General features: G+C 35.7%; 1 protein-coding gene across 1 annotated transcript; it reads right to left on the bottom strand.

The window, feature by feature from the left end:
* Positions 1–1,579: 1,579 nt before the first annotated feature.
* LOC117338853 (FMRFamide-activated amiloride-sensitive sodium channel-like) lies at positions 1,580–20,583 on the bottom strand. The gene is made up of 12 exons (XM_033900216.1): positions 20,183–20,583; positions 19,028–19,452; positions 15,993–16,073; positions 15,243–15,334; positions 14,575–14,738; positions 13,037–13,126; positions 10,476–10,632; positions 9,255–9,330; positions 7,052–7,109; positions 4,777–4,880; positions 4,386–4,467; positions 1,580–3,598 (listed from the first exon to the last, which is right to left on the bottom strand). Exons 1-12 carry the CDS (start codon positions 20,513–20,515, stop codon positions 3,386–3,388), a joined length of 1,875 nt encoding a protein of 624 aa, XP_033756107.1. The 5' UTR covers positions 20,516–20,583; the 3' UTR covers positions 1,580–3,385.
* Between the last annotated feature and the right edge of the window lie 421 nt (positions 20,584–21,004).

Here is a 21,004-nt window from a genome sequence, read left to right as displayed (position 1 = left end):
TTAGCCAGCAAACACATGTGTGACTACTAAAATATCAAAGACGATTCACAGTTGGTCAGTAACGGTCACTGGCGGGGGTCTGGGCGATACTAGATCTCTAGATCGTGGAGATAGGGTAAATGGCAATATACTGTGTAGGTCAAAACGCGCCAAGCCTAATATATATAATTAGGATAGAGAAGTTAAAACGACTAACAAACAATATATTCAGTATTTGATTTGAAGGTAGTAAATAAATCACCATGACCCCAGATGACCACAGCCGTCGATGGACAGTTAAAACCCAAACAAACAAAGAAACAAAGTATTTGACTTTATTTAATAATTCATTACAAGTGTTTCGTAAACAAAAACAGCCATTGTAAATTTTTTAAGTAGTCAATTGAATACATACGGTGTGTAATGTGTATGCACGTGCAGGGCCCCTTGTTTATTATTCAACACATACGTATATAGTCCAAAATTTTACTGAATCATGTCGATTTAAGGGCGACAACTCTAGTACCTTCACTTAAGCGAGTATACGAAGGAAAATCTTGAGATTTATCAATTATTAGACGAAGTAAATGTTAGGGAGAGGAAAGGAGGTTTCTACCCCATCTGGATATCATATAGAGATCCCACTGAGAGGATGTGGGAGGATACACATTTCTACTAATTAATCAACGATAGGGTTGAAACCTTCATCAGCTGTCAAAACGATTGCTCTTGTTTCTACTGTTTAATGTCCGTTAAAACAAACATGTAGAAACAATGATGTCGCTACACGAGATTGGAAACGTTGTCCTCTGACTAAACACACACAATTATTTGATACATTTATTAAAAAAAAAAAAAAAAACTCAGTATTACCCGTTAGGTAATTTGATGCAAGTAGATCATATCTCCGACACTAACCTTGAGAGTGTGTCCATTTGCTACAGCAAGGAGTTATGAACAAAATATCTATAAAAAAAAAAAAAAAAAAAATCTGTTGAGTTTCGAAACTTTATCAGTTCTAAAAAGAACCGGGCCTATAACTGTCTTTGTATGAACGTATAAATGGCTTTAATCTCAAAAAACACTCCAATATTCCGTATAATGTAACAACGATGGGATTTTCTCCCTTAAACCATTACATAAACAAGTGCATTAATGACCCAAACGAAATGGGAACCGAAAGGTGCAATACCGCCACACATGACGGACACGTTGTAAGTGATAGTTATGTTACAGCCACACACCCCATAGGCATGCGTTTATTTACCTGCCGTACTTGAGGTAAACATACCAACATCTACATCAGTAAGCTATTGTTCCGGGTTAACAGGCATGCTGGAAAACCGGTCTAGTCTGTAACGCGGCGACGAGACCCATTCGATCATGGACGAGCGAGATAAGAAAATTAATAACACGCATGGATCGGTGGGATGTCATTTTTAGTGTTCTGCATAGCAAACCAAGATAGTATTTATTTCTGTGAACATTGTCGATTCTGAATTTCACGAAATTGTTTAGGATGTCATTCAAGGAACATGTTTTTATTATGAAAGAAATCATACAAAATATTTTTATTATCTCATAAAACTTAAATATTGGAATATACAAATATAGGATATATATATCTTATGAAATACATAATATATCTATAGAATATAAAAGTTATCCTTTCTAATTTGATTTTATACTGAAACGACATTGTTCGATCACTGATAGACTGGACATCACCCCTAGGTTAAGTTTTTGTAACGAATTGCCCAGCTATATTCTAATATTGAATGATCTCACCCTAGTTCTAGAAGAAGATATATCAAAAGACCAAAATCATACAGCACACTTTGAATTATGATTTTAACAAATGACAACATATAACACGCTTTATCTGTTAATATAAATCACCATTATCGGCTCGGATGGGGTCATAAAGGGGAAGTCTTAATGTGAACTAGATTAGTGTTCACAATGACACAATGACAATTGTTTATTCTCATAAACAGTACAGTGCAGAGAATATGAACATTAACAAATGGATAACAATGATACATGGTAAAACAGGATGGACATCGGTATTGTGAATTAATTATCTCATTTATATCAATAACAAATTTAACGTCTATCGGGGAATTGAAGCAAAGTGGTCTAGTCTAAAGGTGAACTATCGGTTGTCTATTATGCCATTTTAAAACACTTATCGTTTTCACTAAAACGTGTAAGTAGACTATATGCCACGCAGATATATCGACAGTTAAACTTGACGAAATTACCAACTTATGCAATACAGCATCTAAAAGAATTTTGCTACAAGAGAAATCATTCCCTGGATAAGCTAGCGGGCAAACAAAATGAATTGCTTTGAAGAGCATACATGTGTTATGTTGAGATGATGGATACAAAGCGGAAGTGCGAGGGATGAAACGCTAACCAGTGGCTTTGTAAATGATGGCAATATCTTATACATCAGTTGCTGTGGATATGTGTAAAAAAAAACTGAGCACAACAGCCGTTAACAACAAATACATGAATAAATAAATAATTAAATAAATAAATAGATAAAGATATGAAACATCGCTATTAATAATGTATTATAAATATTAATATGAAGTACAGCACAAAAAGTTCTTGCAGATGACCACAGCCGTCGATGGGCAGTTTAACCCAAACAAACAAACAAACAAACAAAAGCATTTGACTTTATTCAATAATTAAGTGTTTCGTAAACAAGACAGCCATTGTAAATTTGAACATTGCATTGTTTGCAAATTGCTTAAGTGGCCAATTGAATACATACAGTATTTAATGTGTATGCACGTGTAGGACCCCTTGTGTATTATTTATGGCAAGCCAAGTTATTAGGTGGACAATTACAAATAATTTCCATATCAAAACACATGTAAACAAACCACTGTGACTTTCCGTTGAAAACGAAGATTCCATTTTCTGTGTTGTCTTAACATTGATCACAAACCATTTTTTTGGAGTGAATACTACATGAACCAGTAGCAACCATATGGAAACTCCAGAATGCTTTGACCTTAATACACTTCGGACTTCGAGACTCCAGGGGTTACGTTAACTTTGGCAAACTTGATTGCATGCTACAAGCTATTTGATTGGTGACAGGGGGAAAACCTGACCAACCCCTAAACTGATGAGTTTGATTTGAAGATTACAAAGGACAACAGCCAAGTTCAAAGATAATTGATTTGGCGGTATATAGCGACCCTGAGATTATTTTGAAGTCAATCGAAAGCTAAAACTAGTCTTTTTGTTTTATCCACAAGATGGTGGTGACTGAGCTTTCGAATTTTTCATGACAATCCAGAGGTACGTTGTACAAGTGAAATAACTTTCCAAGTAACAAGGGTGTCTACACTCTTGCCTCAATCTTCGTCAACCTATATGTCTATCAAAACCTAGCTTCAACCTCGTCCTCCTGCTTCTTGGGAATAGGCTTTACATTGATTTTTATGCTGTCCTTGATCTTCTTCCTGTGGTGTATCCGACGTCGAAAGTACAAGATGGTCTCAATGAAGAGGTGGATGATCTCAACAGCGCTGATGACAGATGCCCCCAAGAACAGGCCTAGCGTGCCCCCTATGTTTGAGAGAAACTGAAACTCCTGAAAATCAAGGACAATGATTAAAATAACGACAAATAGGCATAGCGTGTCTCCTATGTTTAAGAGGAATAGGAACACTTGAAAGCAAGGACAAGTTTTAAAATAACGACGATATGGTTGTAGATATTGTAATTTAAGCCAAATTCTAGACACCATGTGTAATTACTATGAGTTATGTCTAAATTCACTAATTTTTTTCTTTTTGCAACCAACAGCTGAAATGGTCCAAACATTGGCTAGGACCATTTTATTGGATTATTGTATAAAGTGACGTATGTTAGTCCATTACAATGTATTTCCTTTCCTCCTCTGTGTCGTCTACCTCAGTTCCCCAGTGGCCTCTACGTATTATTTAAGGAATGAAATGCATTTTTTAAAACATTCATGAGGTCATAACAACATTGATTCTGGACTTATTCCATGAATCGTTCTACAACACTGGATTTATGTAAATGTCACAAGGATCATGTTTGTTTAATAGAACAACAGAAGAAATAATCCGACGGCGGAGAGTACTACCAGTGGTAACGCGGTCCCCGACATTACTACACACTGTGATGAGGCTAATGCTGTTATGAAAAATGAACACAATTTTCGCTAATGCTTTCAAGTATACTGAATGTAAATATTTCGCATGTGTGTGAGAGTCTTATTTCGACCATTTAAAGAAACAATGATTACAATGCACCACCCATTGTCAATACCATTTATGTGTTCCCCTTATTTTACGTCATTTTCCCCCATTTTTTTGACGTTTTAATATTAAATAATAAATAGTTAAACTCACATCATACAGAGGACTTTCCGTGATGACTTCATAGTTAATGTCTTCATAGTAAATCACTGTCCGTAAAAAGTTGTTACGGGAACTGAAAGATATAAGTCAGTAATTAACGGAATATAGTTATCTTTTTCATATTCCATGATGAATCCAAACTAATTACCTCCATATGTTAAGGCAATGAGGATAAGAAAATACAAGTTTGGATTTTTTACAGTTACATCACGACGAGTTCTTGCAGTTCACTCTCAAGAACAGCTGAATCAATCAATCAATTGATCAGAGCCAAACAAGGAGTAAAAAAAAAAAATAAAAAATAAAAAATGATGAGGGTAAAAATAGAATAATTAGGAATATTCATGTTGGAGCATTATTCTCGATTTAAATCCCGACTTACGCTGAAATATTGGTGGCGTCCGAATTGTTGAGGAAGTTGCTACAGAATTCCTTTAAGTAGGGCAACGTTTTGTTCTGACACATGTTCTTCATCAGCACGTATTTCTGCAAGAAATCATAAATATTATGATTATTTATATCTAGATTAAATTATTTCCCCCCTCTAATTTGATTTTATACCCTCCCTACACTGTATATTAGGGGGAATATAATACTCTTTCATATGTGTATATGTAGGATAGGGATATTCCACCCGAGGGGTCACAAAATGTGGTGAAACCCGAGGCTTGCCGAGGTTTTTACCACATTTTGTGATCCCGAGGGTGGAATATCCCTATCCTACATACACACATAATGAAAGAGTCTTTTTCTCTCATATCATTACCGAATTTCTGGCGAAAGTGTCCCTCAGCCATCCATTTTCTTCCTTTTTTTAATTTCTTTATTTGACCATTTTACTAAATATACTTGTGATATTCTGAAAGATCATACCCTATTTTGCCAAACTATATTTGCACACAAATTTCATTCATTTTGTGGTTAAGTGATTAACGAATGAACAATTCGCCGATAAAAATAACCGTAACTTGACCGACTTTTACGTGGCCGTGATCAAATTGTCAACATCCGAGAAAAAGAAGTTCTATCAACAATAATGAAAGCCAACGCTGAAATGAGTTTTCCAACTTCACATATAATTTGATTTGCACCTCGACATATTTAATCATTTCACAGAACACACTGTACTTTTAAATGTCAAGTCTATTTTTTTTTATAAAATACTACGTCACTGCATGACGTCACGACTGTCATTGGAATTCCATTCATAGTTCAAGGATATTGAGAGTGATGGCGATCTCGATCGCCATGACGCGGCGATGTTTCGTGGCTGGTAATTTTAAATTCACTGTGATTTTGGCAACTTCGTGTGTGAACCAGCGAACAGTGACTCTATACGAGTATTCGATCTTTTCTGTGACATAGGATTATATGTGTTTAACCGGTTGTCTTGATGGAATGACGAAGGTAGGTCAGTCGATAGGCTAACGATGATCATATTGAAAGGCTAGGATGGCAGTTAGTTTTCATGGTTACCTTACACAAATATAGACTCTGAGTTACAAGTAAAATAAATATTTTTATATAACATCGAGGGGTGTCATTTTTACCGAATGTTCGTTCATTTAAGAGCCAATTCCCAACTTCCAAATACACAGGTTACTGAGTAGGCCTAACAGTTACTGACAGTACAGTAGAGTAAACAAATTCCAGGGCCCCCCTGCTGACGCAAACGGAACCATTTCATAGGTTGTGACGTTTGACATTTTCTTTTTTATATTTTTTATGTATGGCTTTTATTTTACTTCCTCTCATTGCCAGGTGATTGTGTGTGTTTACATGTTTTAAATGACAAATGACAAATCTGTCGGGTAGGCAAGTCTGTATTGTACTGTAACTGTTACAACAGGCCTGTAGGCGTATAGTCTAACTGTTTGTTACAGTAACGGAGTTATATGTTCGCTCAGATGAAATGTCTAATCGTTTAACCGTGTAGCCCTATTGATTTACTGCTGATATGATATATATTATCTAAGAATGTATGTATTTTTATAGTTAAGTCCAACGTTTCAAAACCGACACCGACGATAAGGACTGTCGGATGTAAACACAAGCAGACGACGTTGTGAGAGTTGTCCCCCTTGATAGCAGATTACTCCACGCGCGTGAAATGCTATGTAAGATAGATTTATCTTACATAGCTATCTTACATGGGCAAACTCTATCCAACATGGCGAGATATGAGAGAAAGATCGGTATTCACTATCTAAAGTGTCTATTTACTTTCATTTCATTCGGTAGTTTTTGATTATCTTATTCGTTGTTGGTTTAATATACTAAAAAAACTAGCTTCTTTAATCAGACCTGTTATGGCCATGATCCTTTGGATATAAAATATGTCTTCCAGTGTGCAATACTTTATATCAGAGCCTAATGATTGAAAAATCTTAAATTACCTTACGAATTAATAATGATTGGCTTTTTGTTTTTTCTTAAATTAGTGCTTCCAGAAATTGTAAGCATTTTGAGTTTACTTTGTTTTGCTACGTTTGTCCTTAAACATAGCGTCAATATTAAAACTGGTGGAACAACAGACATGTTTATTATGTCGTATCAATTCAAATATTTGATTTAAAGACAAATATACAGTTTCTTTAGTCGTTGACTTAAACCATAATTTCAGTGATATGATATTTTGAGAGTACCGACAACCATACCAGATAAATATCGTTTGGCCAGGGTCGTCCCGATATTGTCTTCTCGTACACAATCTCTCTGAAATACACATTTTAATATTTCATTTTATTATTTGAACATGAAAAAGGTTATTTTCGGTATGAAAAATTGTAACAATTCATATCTGTAATGGAAAACGAATACATTTTGGCTCCACTCAGTCGAACTCTTGTGTTTGTGTTGAAATGTCTCAATATCTTGTATGTGCTCTGTAGAGCAATCGTTGTTTTGTTAGGCACCGAAGTGATTCATTTCTATTTCTAAGACATATTCAGATTTTTTTTTGTTACAAAGGCAATTCATTTCTGTCATGTAATCTAACATTGTAGCAATTCCGATAGATTTTGAAGCATGGAACACGTTACTGTATACGTATCTATTTTGGCGTGCTCATAGTTTACGAAGCGTATAACTAAATTTGATTGATTAGTGACATTATTAATGGATTAGCCATAGTACTTGCCGTGAAAAACAATGAACAGAAACTAGAATAAGCGCAATCATAATTCAGTGGATGACTTTTAACAAACGGTAAAATAAGAGAAAATATCTACATTTCTGTGAAGTCTATTTTAAGCAATGTAGTCGTTTACGCCGAGAAACATTGTTATGATTTAGACTCATCCGACCAGTGCTCGAACACAAAACATAGTTTTTTGTTGTTTTATTTCCAATACCTATTGAAAAGTTAAAGTTTAATTGTGATTATACAGGACAGACTTACCGTTAGTAATTTCAAGCCTATCACCGTAACTTTTGCACGTTGGTTTATTTTTGGCAGCAGGTCACATGACACCTGTGCAATGGCGAGTATTTACGTAAGTACAGACCAGTGCTCGAACACCCCTATAAAATTGTTGATTTCAGTTTTTTTGTGGTAAAGTCGGTTATATTGTAATGTACATACATCCTTTCTTAAAAAAAATATTGTTCAGATTGTCAAACATCCCGTGGGATAAAAATAGTTCTGAACACAGCGGAAGCTGACATTTTGGACCAGTGCGCATATCTTCCGATTCAGATCATAGTAGCATTGACGAGTAAAGATGTCCCATACCTATTATATATTGCTAGAAATGTCAAAACTTATTCCTCTTGTCTACATCTGGTACACAAACATTGGTACTCGTCGACAATCAAGCTAAGGTCAACCTTTGTTGGGACAAGTGACGGTAGACAATCGTAGTGGTACCACCTGTCGCACCCAACTCAGAATCCGTCTTCGTTCGTCATTTTGATATTTTTTTCAAAACCGTGTCAGATCTACATTTGAATCATTACTTTTCTTTTAAATTATGTATTTTGCTATAATTCTTTCAAAATACAGATTTTTCCATGAATGCTAACCTTTCCGGAAACGATGTTTGTTTGATGATATTTGATTTTACACTAGATGATGACCATTGTCGTCTGCTCAAATTTGGATTATCGTCCTTGATAGAGAGCTATCGCTACCGGAGGTAAGAAGGTGCTGTTACACCCCATAATACTCATGTGGAAAGAACGGACGGAAAGTACGATTTAGGAAATGAGAAGCAAAAATAAACAAAGTGTTCGAGCACTGGTCCTGTTCGAGCACTGGTCAGTATAGTCTAAAGGAGGAATATCATAACCGTTTACATCTGAAATAAAGCTTTTAAAATTCACCATTCAGAGCTTGATAACATTTCATTTTCTAAGTCAGGGTCATTAAGGACGTGCCAGGTTTTGGAGGTGGAGAAAAGCCTCAGTATCCGGAGAAAAACCACCGGCCTATGGTTAGTACCTGGCAACTGCCCCACGTTGGTTTCGAACTCGCAACCCAGATATGGAGGGTTAGTGATAAAGTGTCGGGACACCTTAACCACTCAGCCAACGCGATCCGCAAACGACTGAAAATCTACATTCAATATATATATATATATATATGAGTGTAAAATAATAGATTATAAAAAATCAATTCTTAGTTAAAATAATACCATTTCATAACAACTTGGCTGTATTAGTCCAGCAATTGACTGGTTTCTATTTACTTAACAAAAGGGACTCTCGGTTAGCTTCATGGAGGGTTGTTAAGTTATACGGAACTGATACTTATTCATCCATATGAACAGTTAATTGGCTCTCTTACCGAAGGACTGAATATAATTTAACAATTGATGGTTGATATCGTGTTGGTTACTACCATATTTAGATATTACTTACTCGCACGGGCTCCCGCACGAACAATCCAGAGACCCCTTCAAATACAGAGATTCCACCGTCAACTGACATCTCGTATCTGAGGAGTAAAGAAAATGCGACTGACAAAGTGTAATATTTTCTTTACAGAAACTAACAAGAGGAAACAACGAAACCGTAATTCTAACTCAAATCAGCCCTGCATGAGGGCGTAGATGAGACTAAAATTGAGATCTTACTTTTTCTTTATAAATAACATTTTTCTAGTTTCTCCCTTGAACATGCCTCACGTTTTGTCTGAGTTGATCGTTCGCCCTTGCGAGGAAGACTTAAGGTACTGTCCCCTGGCCGATAATACCAGAATCTATAAAATGGTAGTTACTACTCCTGCTTAACGCTCAGCGCTTTTGGGTGTGGGGCGACTGGTTCGGTGACTGGTTGTCAGTATAATGTGACCGGGTGTGGTGTCCTGCTCTGTAGTTTGTCTCAGTAATGCAGTACTATAAAGTCAGTATCATTTCCGCGCTGTCACAAGAGGACAAACATAAACACACTGTCTTCACACGCCTCTCTCATGAGAATAATCATAGATATTTCGGAAGATTTTGGTTCACCGACAACACCTGTAATGTAAATCCTGACAATGTCATGTTCTCGAAACGATAATCGAGCTCTTGAGAACGGCATCACCGAGTATTTTAACGAACATGGACACGTCTCCTTACGATCTTATAGTCAACAGCGTAAGTTATTTAAATCTGTTGCTTGAAACGAAACCATATACTGCCATCCTAACATCTAGTCACATATTAACATTTGTTTAGCTAGAAGTTTGATGAAAGGAAGTGTAAATGCAATAAAACACATTCCCATCAAGACTTCAAGAATTCACCATCGAATTTACGATTCCATTAAATAGATAGCGTAGTTGCGATTGGATACCTTATCTTCGTTTTGAATCTAATAAGAAGATATATGATAGTATATTTTGGAATGTTAGGTCTCTTAAGACATGCATACCATAGCAATGACATACACTATATATATATATTCACACTATCATGGAATTCTGATTATAAGCTTGGTACAGAAACACCTGTATTTTATTTTCATAATAAAAAAATAATTTCCGATTAAAATTAAAAAAATGCTACAGAAACCGATTAGTACAACAGAAAAAAATAATTCGTGACGAGTTATCGTTTGTCAATATTACGAGTAATCTGGTTATTACGAGTGTCATACCGTCTCGATCTTTAGCGTCACAGTCACGGACACCATCGTCATATAGGTAGTAGCTTTCATCGTGCTTGTCCTCGTCTTCCGCCACCTCTATATCCAACTTAGGCACACAACCACACTTCTTTATCACCCAGTGATGTTTACACAGCTTGATACACGCCTACAGCAGGGAAAAACCCATTGATATCCCGTAATAACAAACGTATGATATATCTCCCCACCCCCACACAAAAAAAGAGTACCTGTAATGTGCAAAACGAAAACAAAACGAAACGAAACGAAATGAAATCAAACGAAACGAAACGAAATCAAACGAAACGAAACGAAACGAAATCAACGAAACGAAAAATGAAAAAAAATAAAATAAAAAATTTAAAAAGTAAACAAATAGAAAATATTAGACTTTACAAAGGCCATTCTCATCGGTGTGAAAAACAATACACAGGAATAAATTCATCGCAATAGGAAGAAAGACGTATGGCGAATGCTAGCTCTCATGTATGAGGACATTTTTGTATCTGTATCTCCTTGAAAATAAAAAAAAACTATTACGGCCTTGTGGCCTTTCAGCGGACGAGAATAGAAAGGAAATTGAGTAGAATGGGAACAGTATAGAATGAAAAAAGAAAGTTGGGTGGAAGAGAGTCGCATACATGAGGGCTAGCATTCGCCATGCTTCTTTCTTATTGCGATGAATTTATGCCTGTGCGTTGTTTTTTACACCGATGAGAAATTGAGAATGGACACTAAGGCCTTTGTAAAGTCTAATATTTTCTATTTATTTAATTTTTAATTTTTTAATATTTTTTTTTCATTTTTCGTTTCGTTTGATTTCGTTTCGCGCTTTACAGGTACCCCACAAAATACAGTTAATGAGTACTTATACTGTAAAAGTGGATATTTTTGCGCGTTGAAATTTTCGCTTAGTCAGCTTCCAAACTGTTCGCGGTGTGGATATTTTCGCGCTCTCAGTCATGATAAAAGTATCTTTTCGCGCTGCGATGTCATTGGCCATTTACATAAAGTAAGATTATTTTCGGCAAACTCCATTGAAAGCTCACGACGACCGGTCCAGTAAATAAACCAAACTTTGATCAACAGACACGTTTAGGTTAATTGGTTGTAGTGTGATCATTGCATTACGTCTTTGGGACAGAAAAAAATCCATTAATATATATCAGATATTTTTGCGTTGATTCAGTCTTTTATATTGAATACACCACCTACGAGACACCTGATTGCAACTTAAGGCCCCGAAAATGTATAAATGACATGCGTTATCAGTACTCGTACTATACGGTATAAATTTAGAAACTATCCGTGTATCGTTGGATGCAGTGTTAACTAAGTATTTTGTTATTTAATTGCGACTGAACACCTCTTAATTATTCCCAATCTAACTATTACCTGTAAACCTGCTCCCTCAAGCTAGGTAGACAGGCCACGCAAGGCGTCACTCGCGGTCAAGTTGAAAGGTTCATGTCTAGTCAAAACAACGCCAGGTGTCCCAATTAGCGATAGTTGATTTTGCAGGTATCAAATAAGTTTGGTAGTAATTAAATACGACTTGGCAATTAAAAAGCAGACATATTGATGGTCTGACCTAATTTTACCAACATGTATAGACCTATTTCTATAGTAGCCCTTTCGTATTTTCAATATATTAAACGGACCATTCATTACAGTTAACTATCGATAGTTTTTGATTCAAATATAACATTAACATTAACATTTCTAATACAAGCAAGTTTATTTATTTTGTCACAACTGAAACGTGTGCTGTTTTGGGGCCTATAGCTACACAATGACCGACCAGCTTTGCGATTGATATGTACAGTAACGTGGAAGCGATCGTAATTATCCTGAAATGAAGAAAGTTTAATGATCAATCAACATTAAACTAGATGCAGTATCATCATATTACTAATTACTTACATTAGTATAGCAATGTCTCAGACAAATGACCGACTATGACAACGTTACATATCAAGGACGACATGGTTTACTTGCGTCTTGGATTTGGAAATATTCGCGTGCCAATATTTTCACGTGTTATTATATTCGCGTGTGGATATTTTCGCGGAAATTTAATGATCGCGAAATAAGCGAAAATTTCCACGCCGCGAACATTTCCACTTTTACAGTATCTATCTAATAATGAACAATATGTGAATGGGAATAAGTACCGTGAACGTTAACATTGCATTCAAATATCACCACCAATTCTATTGTAACCGAGAATAAAGCAGGATCATTTGCCAACAATGTTTTTTTTATAGAATAAGCAACGATTGTATCAGAAACTATGTGCTCGCCATGGGTTCAAACAGTAGAGACTGTGGATTTTGTTTTCCCTTACCCAAAGGCTATATACAAATGTACGTACAATAGTATCATTAATTATGTCAATATCATATCAATAAGTATATGTTAACTAAAGATTCACAGCCAGTTGTACATATCGACAAACCTTGTGTGTATTATAGATAAGATAAAGATCAATTTCAATATACACATGTACTGGTATTGTATAATGAACAACAAAAGTATCAATTTTAACGTACTGGTATTGTATAATGAATGCCAAAAGTCTTTTGGAATGCTTCCCCTTTCGAACATTCGCCATAGGGTGGTCCTAGCCGCTTGACATTCACCTGGAATAAAACATTGATCAAAATATTTGAATTGTCAGAACTTGGGTGTTTTTGAACATCCGCTGTTTCGCGCAATTGTCATTAACAATGATTAAAAAGTAAATAAATATGTAAACAGAGTACATAGACTTGTTTATGTCGAGATGTAGTATTGATTATGTAACAGAATAACAATTACATATGATTATGACCGCTTCTCTGAAAGTATCTAATATCATATTTCATGTGTTCATATTATTTGCACCTCCTTTGTCATATTTGTTGTATTTATTTAGACCGTTTCCTCTTCTGAGAACCATTCATATGTTGCATTAAGATCTACTGAGAAGTTCTGAGGAGTCAAGTCCTACACTAAACAGCAAAATAAAGCTGTTTTTCTTTTATCCATTATTTGGCCTATATCAAAGGTAAGACGTAAAAATGGTTACTGCTGTCCCAATTGCATAATTGTAAGAGTCCTCCAATTAAAAAAAATCTTTCTAAACCGCTTCCTCACTTTTGACCTAAAAGAGCGTTAGACCCGGTGAGGATGACTCTGGATTCTGTCCCCTGGACGAGACGTATATACGTCTCTTAAATAGTAGAAGTGGGACTACTGATTCGCCGGTATAATATTGCATAATGTGACTAGACGAGGTGTCCTGCTGGGTGTATGTGGTAGCACTATGAATCGGCATCATTTCTGCGCTATCACAAGGAAATCGTTCGCACACAGGGGAGGCCGTTATCAAATGACCACAGTTGACAAGACATTAAACAATTCTAAACAAAAACAAACCTTTACCTATTGAATCATTAGATGGGCCTAAACATGTACATGTATAATGCAATGGAGACGATTACGTTTAGATAGACAGCCGTGAGCTAACGAGAAGGTTCATTTACGGTGATCTCATAGTGCCTTGTGTTAACAAGCGATGACATTATTAGGAGGACATGCTTTCCCCAAAACATGACCAGCAGCAATGTTGTATTTTTGTTTGTACTGCCGGTTTTTGAAGCTATAATTTGAAATGCTATTCATAATTTAGAATATAGCAAAAACTATCGGTCACCTATCTAAATTCTATAGAGAAATGGAGGCGATTGATTTTAGACAGCCATAAGCTAATGAGAAGATTCATTTGTACCAATAACATAAGCTTGATCTTGATAAATAATAAAACGATCAATATTTGTATAGGGCCATTAAATGATTTTCTATCTTCCTTTATACATGTAGATATCCACACTTTACCACTAGCAACACTGACGAGTCATAGAAGGACAAATTGCTTTACAAGCTAATTGAATAATTAAAATTTCTGTATAACTATAGCTTTTTAATTCATATAACACACGATCGTTATAAGCTGTTTACTGGTGAAGATGTACATGCAAAAAAAAAAAAATTAAATTAAAAAATAAATAGATAAATAAAAAAAAATAAAATAAAAAAGTCGGTGTACCATTCTCAAGGCGATGCTGGTCTCATGCCCTGGACTGAGGACTATTCCCTCTAATGTAGGGAATACAACTGTGCCTGGCTGGTGGATTAGAAGCTTGATGCCATACCCGGTAACGAAGCTGGTGATGTACTCAAGAATTTCTAGATTTAGAGTCAGCCACAATCCTTAAAGAATTAATAACAATATACCGAACCATTTACTATATTAGCGTACTCAATATTTAGTACATGGCTGAACTTAAATAGACTAGCAATGAACTGACATCAAGTCTGACAGAAAACAATATGTTAAATCGATTTATCGCAATGATTTCAGCAAGAAAAACGCTGAAATTATTTACCGCTAAAATATGCCCGTTTAAAGTATACAGGTACATTAAAACCATGGGACAAGTCCTTTTTTCACTTCCTCTGTACCCTTGCTTTTATCTTCAAAATTTATTTTCACACCATGCATTAGCAATTATATATGACGTCACCGTGATTGGAAACTTAGAGGAAAGCTGGAATGTTATAAATATGCATATACCGAGAAGAAAAGACAAAGATAGACAGACAACTCAAAATGAAAAGTTATAAATAATATATACAACCATTTTTCGAAATTGTGTTACTAGTATTAATTTGATCCGCCGTAATTTTCTGCATCATAATAAGAATTTCCCTTACCGTTCAAAGGACCTGGTTTTCTGGAGAAATATTTGGAGGACTCAAGTGTGAAACAGTTTCCATACTCCGAACTTTGGAATAATTTGAAATCTCTAAAATTGAAATAAAAACATTTTACCAAGGTTCAAACAACCAGCAACACTAAAGCACTTCATTTGTATATGAATTGCATTTTTTTGCAGACTGGTCATGTCCTTGTTCAAAATTCTGTATATTTATTGTAGATTAGATATAATTGTAATTAAAAAAATCACAAGACGCCATTCGTTTTCCTAAACGTAAGAGAAAATCTCATTCCATTTTCATTTTCCTACCGTTAATCCAAGAGATGGATGTAAAAACAAATATGTTATTGAGCTCAAATTTCTATGCCCCTAGTCTTTACACAGAATTCCCACACGTCATATCTACGCCAAAACCACGGTACATGAGCAAGGAAATAAAAAAAATATCGTTTTTCAGATTTTTTGTTTTCATTTCGCTTATTTGTGACACATTTGCATATACATGTAGAATGTATATAACATAAATATATATAAATAGATTTATATTGCTACAGAATTTGGTTTTAAACATCTTTGACCTATTTGTTCAACCCGTTATCAAAGTATGGCATTATGGTAAAATTATTTGCATGGCCCACTCTTAAGCACGTTTAACATAGATTACTCAACATTTTCTTAGGGTTAGTAATTATGCAGTGTATATAATTATTTATTATGTCATCCATGTAATTGTTATTCGACTTACTCTGGAAAACATTTGCGTGCGTTGTAGCTACAAGAAACCAACATATCCTCAATGGAATGCCCCATCTCATATCTGTTTTCTCTGTAACACGAAATGGTATTATTTCATATCAAGAAACATGCCATTTAAAATCATTTTCCTTTAAGTAGATATTCAAAGGCATACCAAATGATAATAGTGGATTTAGTAAAAGATAAGTATATGTCAATTATGAAATAAATACGAGCTAACCATTACATATACCCTCACAGGTCTTTCCATTAAAAGTCCTCCCACAGATCTGACCACTACAAAAATACCCAAGGAGCTTACCACTAAAAATCTGTCCACAAAGTTAACCACAAAAAACTGCCCAAGGAACTTACCACTAAAAATTCCCCCTTCCAAAGAGCTTACTACTAAAAATCCACCCACAGAGCTTACCACCAAAAAGCTGTCCACAACGTTTACCACTTAAAAACTACCCAGGGAGCTTACCGTTAACCCCCACCCCCTCCCCTTCCAAAGAGCTTACCGATAAAAATCCGCGTACAGAGCTTACCACTTAATATCCGCCCACACAGAGCTTACCATTAAAATTCCTCCTACAAAGCTTACCATTAAATTCCGCCTACATATCTTACCACTAAAAATCCTGTGTCTTACAGCTGTTTCGTATTTTTGATACTCTATAGTGATGCGGTTTTGCATTTTGTGTTTTAGATATACTTAAAAGTTATAGGCTGTTTTACATAATAAGAAACTTTAATTAAATTAGAATATATATATGTCACTCCTATTCGATTTTACTGTACTCTGAGATCAGTAGGATTGTGGTCTTGTATGATAAAACAACACCATAGGGTGGAAATCAAACAATCATGTCCACGGCACAAGACCAGGATATTATTACTTTCTGAATAACCTATAAATAATGTTCCGGATTGCAGTCCCCTGAACATTCTAAACTCTTTTGATCCTTATAAACATGATCGTAATAGTTATGTACGTCACAGATATGTAAATATAAAAACCAAACCAATAAAGAGAATGGCGGATTCCTGACTTCCATCTGTGTACAAAACAAGGTAGGTGTTGTCCCAGAAGTATTGATTGATATCTAATATCAATACTGACAGCTCTTGAGCGTTGGTTAACAATAAACCGAACCGCGGCAGAACATTCAATGACCATAGGACTAGAAACAACAGACGGGGGTGCTTATGTGGCGTAGTGGTAATGCACTACATGATCTGGGGGCCGAGGTGGCCGAGTGGTTAAGGGTACGACGCTGTAACATTAGCCCTCCACCTCTGGGTTACGAGTTCGAAAACTACATGGGGCAGTTGTCAGGTACTGATCGTAGGTCGGTGGTTGTTCTCCGTTTACTCCGGCTTTCCTCCACCTACAACCTGGCACGTCTTTAAATGACCCTGGCTGTTAATATGACGTTAAACAAAAACAAAACAAAACTACCTGATCACCTGCTCCGGTTTCCTCCAACAGTAAGACCTCTCACTAGATTTCGTTTGGGTAAACAATTAATATAGTTGATACATTGGGTATTGAATTTGTAAAATAAAGCTTATGGATAAAATACAGTGTTTAATATGTACAAATGTACATTCGAGCATACTTTATTTGTTTGATATGTACTGTATTCCGGGATGTTTTTACTTTTATCGCGGTGACTCCCGAAGTAAACAGTGCAGCCACACAATCTCCTCACATCATTGCCAATTTGACCTTCCTCGATATTAAAAGTGGCCACTTTCTACTTTATTTATCCGTTATTTAAATACTACTTTCTTTCACTTCGCGAATTAAAAGGGGTTAACAGTATTATATATTACCATTTTACTAGAAACACAGTATCTAAAACATAAAGTACATGTAGATCAATAATAATCTAGTGGTAATTCTAAACATACAGGTCAATGCTAAACAGGTCGCCGTTCGAGATAAATCGTCATCAAAACTAACATCAAATCAAATATGTCCATTAGACAGTGACGAATGATTGTTTGTTGTCATCTAGCAAACTTGATGAATAATCCGCATGGGAAATGTCTTGATTATTTCTCTCCATTTATAACATTCTGAATAATTTTGTAAAATATCTCGTAGCAGCATACACCATAGCACAGAAAGTCTAGACTATACAACTAGGTATTCGTGTTATTGTTCCGGCGGGCTATTGTTCTGATATCTAAATATTTAGATTTGTGTTTATTTAATCAATATTAATTACTTTTGTACTTATCGACCATATGACAATAAGACCGTTCATAATATGACTGTATTTTTCCTGTTGTCCTAATTGGTAGATCATAAATAGTCCCACTTTGCTAAATCATTATTCAACCCCAAATCAGCATTCCGGGTTGATAATAATCCAACAAGAGGAGTTTGTACCCAAATTCAGTAACAAGGGTTCCGTGCCGTAGTAATTAGAAAATAGACCCATCAACACCCTTCTTCTCAAGCTACGACAAAGAGTCTTTAACGACAGAAAACTTCGTCATGTCTCAAGATGTTTTTTTCATCTGAAACTCTGTTATTTATAATTTATGTTTAAGCCAGTTGGGTTCAAAACAATATTAAATCATAAGTGAATTTTAATTAATGGCTGAGTTTGTCATTTTTTATTGTAATTCTGAACATCTCATATCCTACTATCGCCCATCCACTTTCTCTCTAACTGGTCTGACTGACCATTTTAAAACGTGAAAACGAGGAAATATCATATCATAAAACGGCTATCAATCTGTATTCCGGTGAATACGATGATTTTTTAACTCTCGTAAGAAATATTTCCCTCAGCTTTCGGCCTCGGGGAATAGCACTTTCTTTGGTTGATATATCATTGCTGGCAGAGGGAAATATTACTTTCTCAGGTGATAAACCATCCTCTTCATCTGAAAACAATTGTGCAGTGTTCCATAAGAGAAAGTACCGGAGTGTAAAGACTGTATGGACACTAATGAAGCTCATTTATGAAATCTGGCATCACAAATTGTCAATGACATTTAGTTTTAGAATGAGGATGCTATTACCTTGGTTCATTCATAAAGGCATCTTTGAAGGCTTCTATACGGCTAATCCACTGTTCCCGCGGGGCCCCGGTGTCATCATAAGCCATCAATTCTCTAATTAGTTCGTCATCAATGTCGCGGAATGGGTCAGCAATGTCATCTGAGTAATCATGAAGGCCGTAATCATCATAACCGTTACCGAAATTGAAATCATATTGGCCAGGAAAAGGGTTACCAAGGTAATCGGGAGGTAGATTGCCATAATTATTGTCGTAGTTAGCGGGATCAAGGTCTCCATTGTCATGAAGAAAGTTGATATCTTTCAAGTTTTCATCCAGGTTGCCAAGTTGTCCATAATCTATTCCAGAACCGCTAACCGAGTCAATGGAGGGCACGGTTATATTGTCGTCCATTGTATCTGCCTCATTTAATATGTTCCTCGTTGCCTAGTTTTAACATAAAAAACATGAATATTCAGATATAGAGAAACTATTATACAGACTATACAATGTACTAATACTCTCCTATATCATTGCATAATTAAAATAATTGAGTACATGAGTTCTCAGATTCACAGCCCCCCAACACACGCACACACCATCACCCACACAACCACCGTCACACCCATCCACCAGCAAATACACTTTAAGCATATGCATCTCGCAGACAGGGAAAACCCTCTTTAAATCCTTAGACGACAGGTGTTACACAATATTAACCAAACCAATCTCAGAATCATATCAAGGTAAATTTCTTTCAAATACGATATAGTAGTATTTGCATAAATGTAATATAGATATTGAATAATGCTATTTCATATGGCCTTTTAGGGATACCATTGGTTATCAAAACAAAAAAGATTGCAAAAAGATAGAAATTAGATAAAAACTCCATTTATGAAATACTGATGGACAAGACATGATGATGTGCCAGAATATTGTGTCATTTTGCTCTCTTTGCCAAACGCAGAACATCGCTTTTGATAAATTAATGAGGTTTCATATTGTTAAATAATAGAATCGCAGGCATACTATTTATAGTATAATTTTAAAGGCAACCCGACTTTTTCTCGGTCTCGGTAAATATAACTTTTCTGAATCATAAAGTCACATGTTCACCACAGCAGAAGTCTATAAACAGGAAAACCGTTATTGCAGTGTGAAGGAGTCTACATACCAGCTCTGGGCTCAGGATAGAGAGTACTTCCTCGCTAGTGTAATTGATATATGAGCGCTTGATTGGATTCATATTGCAAAAGGACACGGCCGGGAACTGCAATGGGTTGTATTTCAGTTTGACAGTAGTTTTAATTGGCCATTCGAAATACGCCTCGAACAGTTTACTGAGCTGGTAGGTGACATATCCGGTAGTTGCTAGAAACACTACCAACCATATGATCTTCAAATATGTTTGCTTGGATTGGAATATTTTTGGTAGACCATGGATTGTGCTGTTCTCCGCCATCTCGCGAAGCGTGCGACGCAATCGAGGTCTATCGTTGGTTACCATTTCGTCTTCGATTATTACCGCCACTACAAGACAAAAGAAAACACTTTACAACGCAATAACTACTTATTGTATATATACATGTACATACAATTCAGAAGAAAACACTTTATAACATAATACCTACTTATTTAATATAGGGAACAACCAACCAATTGAAAAAAATAGATTTTTGAAACAGCCCCTGTGTATAGAAAGTTAAGCCAAGGATAAAATGTCTGGCAGCCACTGATTGGCCAGTATGTTATGAAGCGATAAAATAGATATGTAGCCTGATAGGTAATTATCAATAACAAATGTTGATATAAATTTCGTAAATCCGATTGATTTCCCCCCCCCCCAAAAGTTCAGGTAATAATAATTAACAGGTAAACATTTAAGATTTTTGAGAATTTTTACTGCGAAATTCACCAATTTTCAAAATGGCTACCCTGGAGAAAATTTGAGCTGAAGGACCCAACTTTTTTTTTCGATTAGGTGTTATATAAGACC

This window comes from Pecten maximus, chromosome 12 (assembly GCF_902652985.1).
Source record: "Pecten maximus chromosome 12, xPecMax1.1, whole genome shotgun sequence".
In the NCBI taxonomy this organism is placed as follows: Eukaryota; Metazoa; Mollusca; class Bivalvia; order Pectinida; family Pectinidae; genus Pecten; species Pecten maximus.
The sequence above is the reverse complement of the archived record's forward strand: the minus strand, read 5'-3'. Positions and strand labels throughout refer to the sequence as shown.

Excerpts from the sequence above, each read along its gene's own strand:
- LOC117338853 (XM_033900216.1), bottom strand. The coding sequence starts at position 20,515 with ATGGTAACCAACGATAGACCTCGATTGCGTCGCACGCTTCGCGAGATG. Across the intron at positions 14,739-15,242 it reads AAAACCAGGTCCTTTGAACG|GATTGTGGCTGACTCTAAAT; the intron begins GTAAGGGAAATT and ends TAATTCTTTAAG. Across the intron at positions 10,633-13,036 it reads GCATTCATTATACAATACCA|GCGTGTATCAAGCTGTGTAA; the intron begins GTACGTTAAAAT and ends TCCCTGCTGTAG.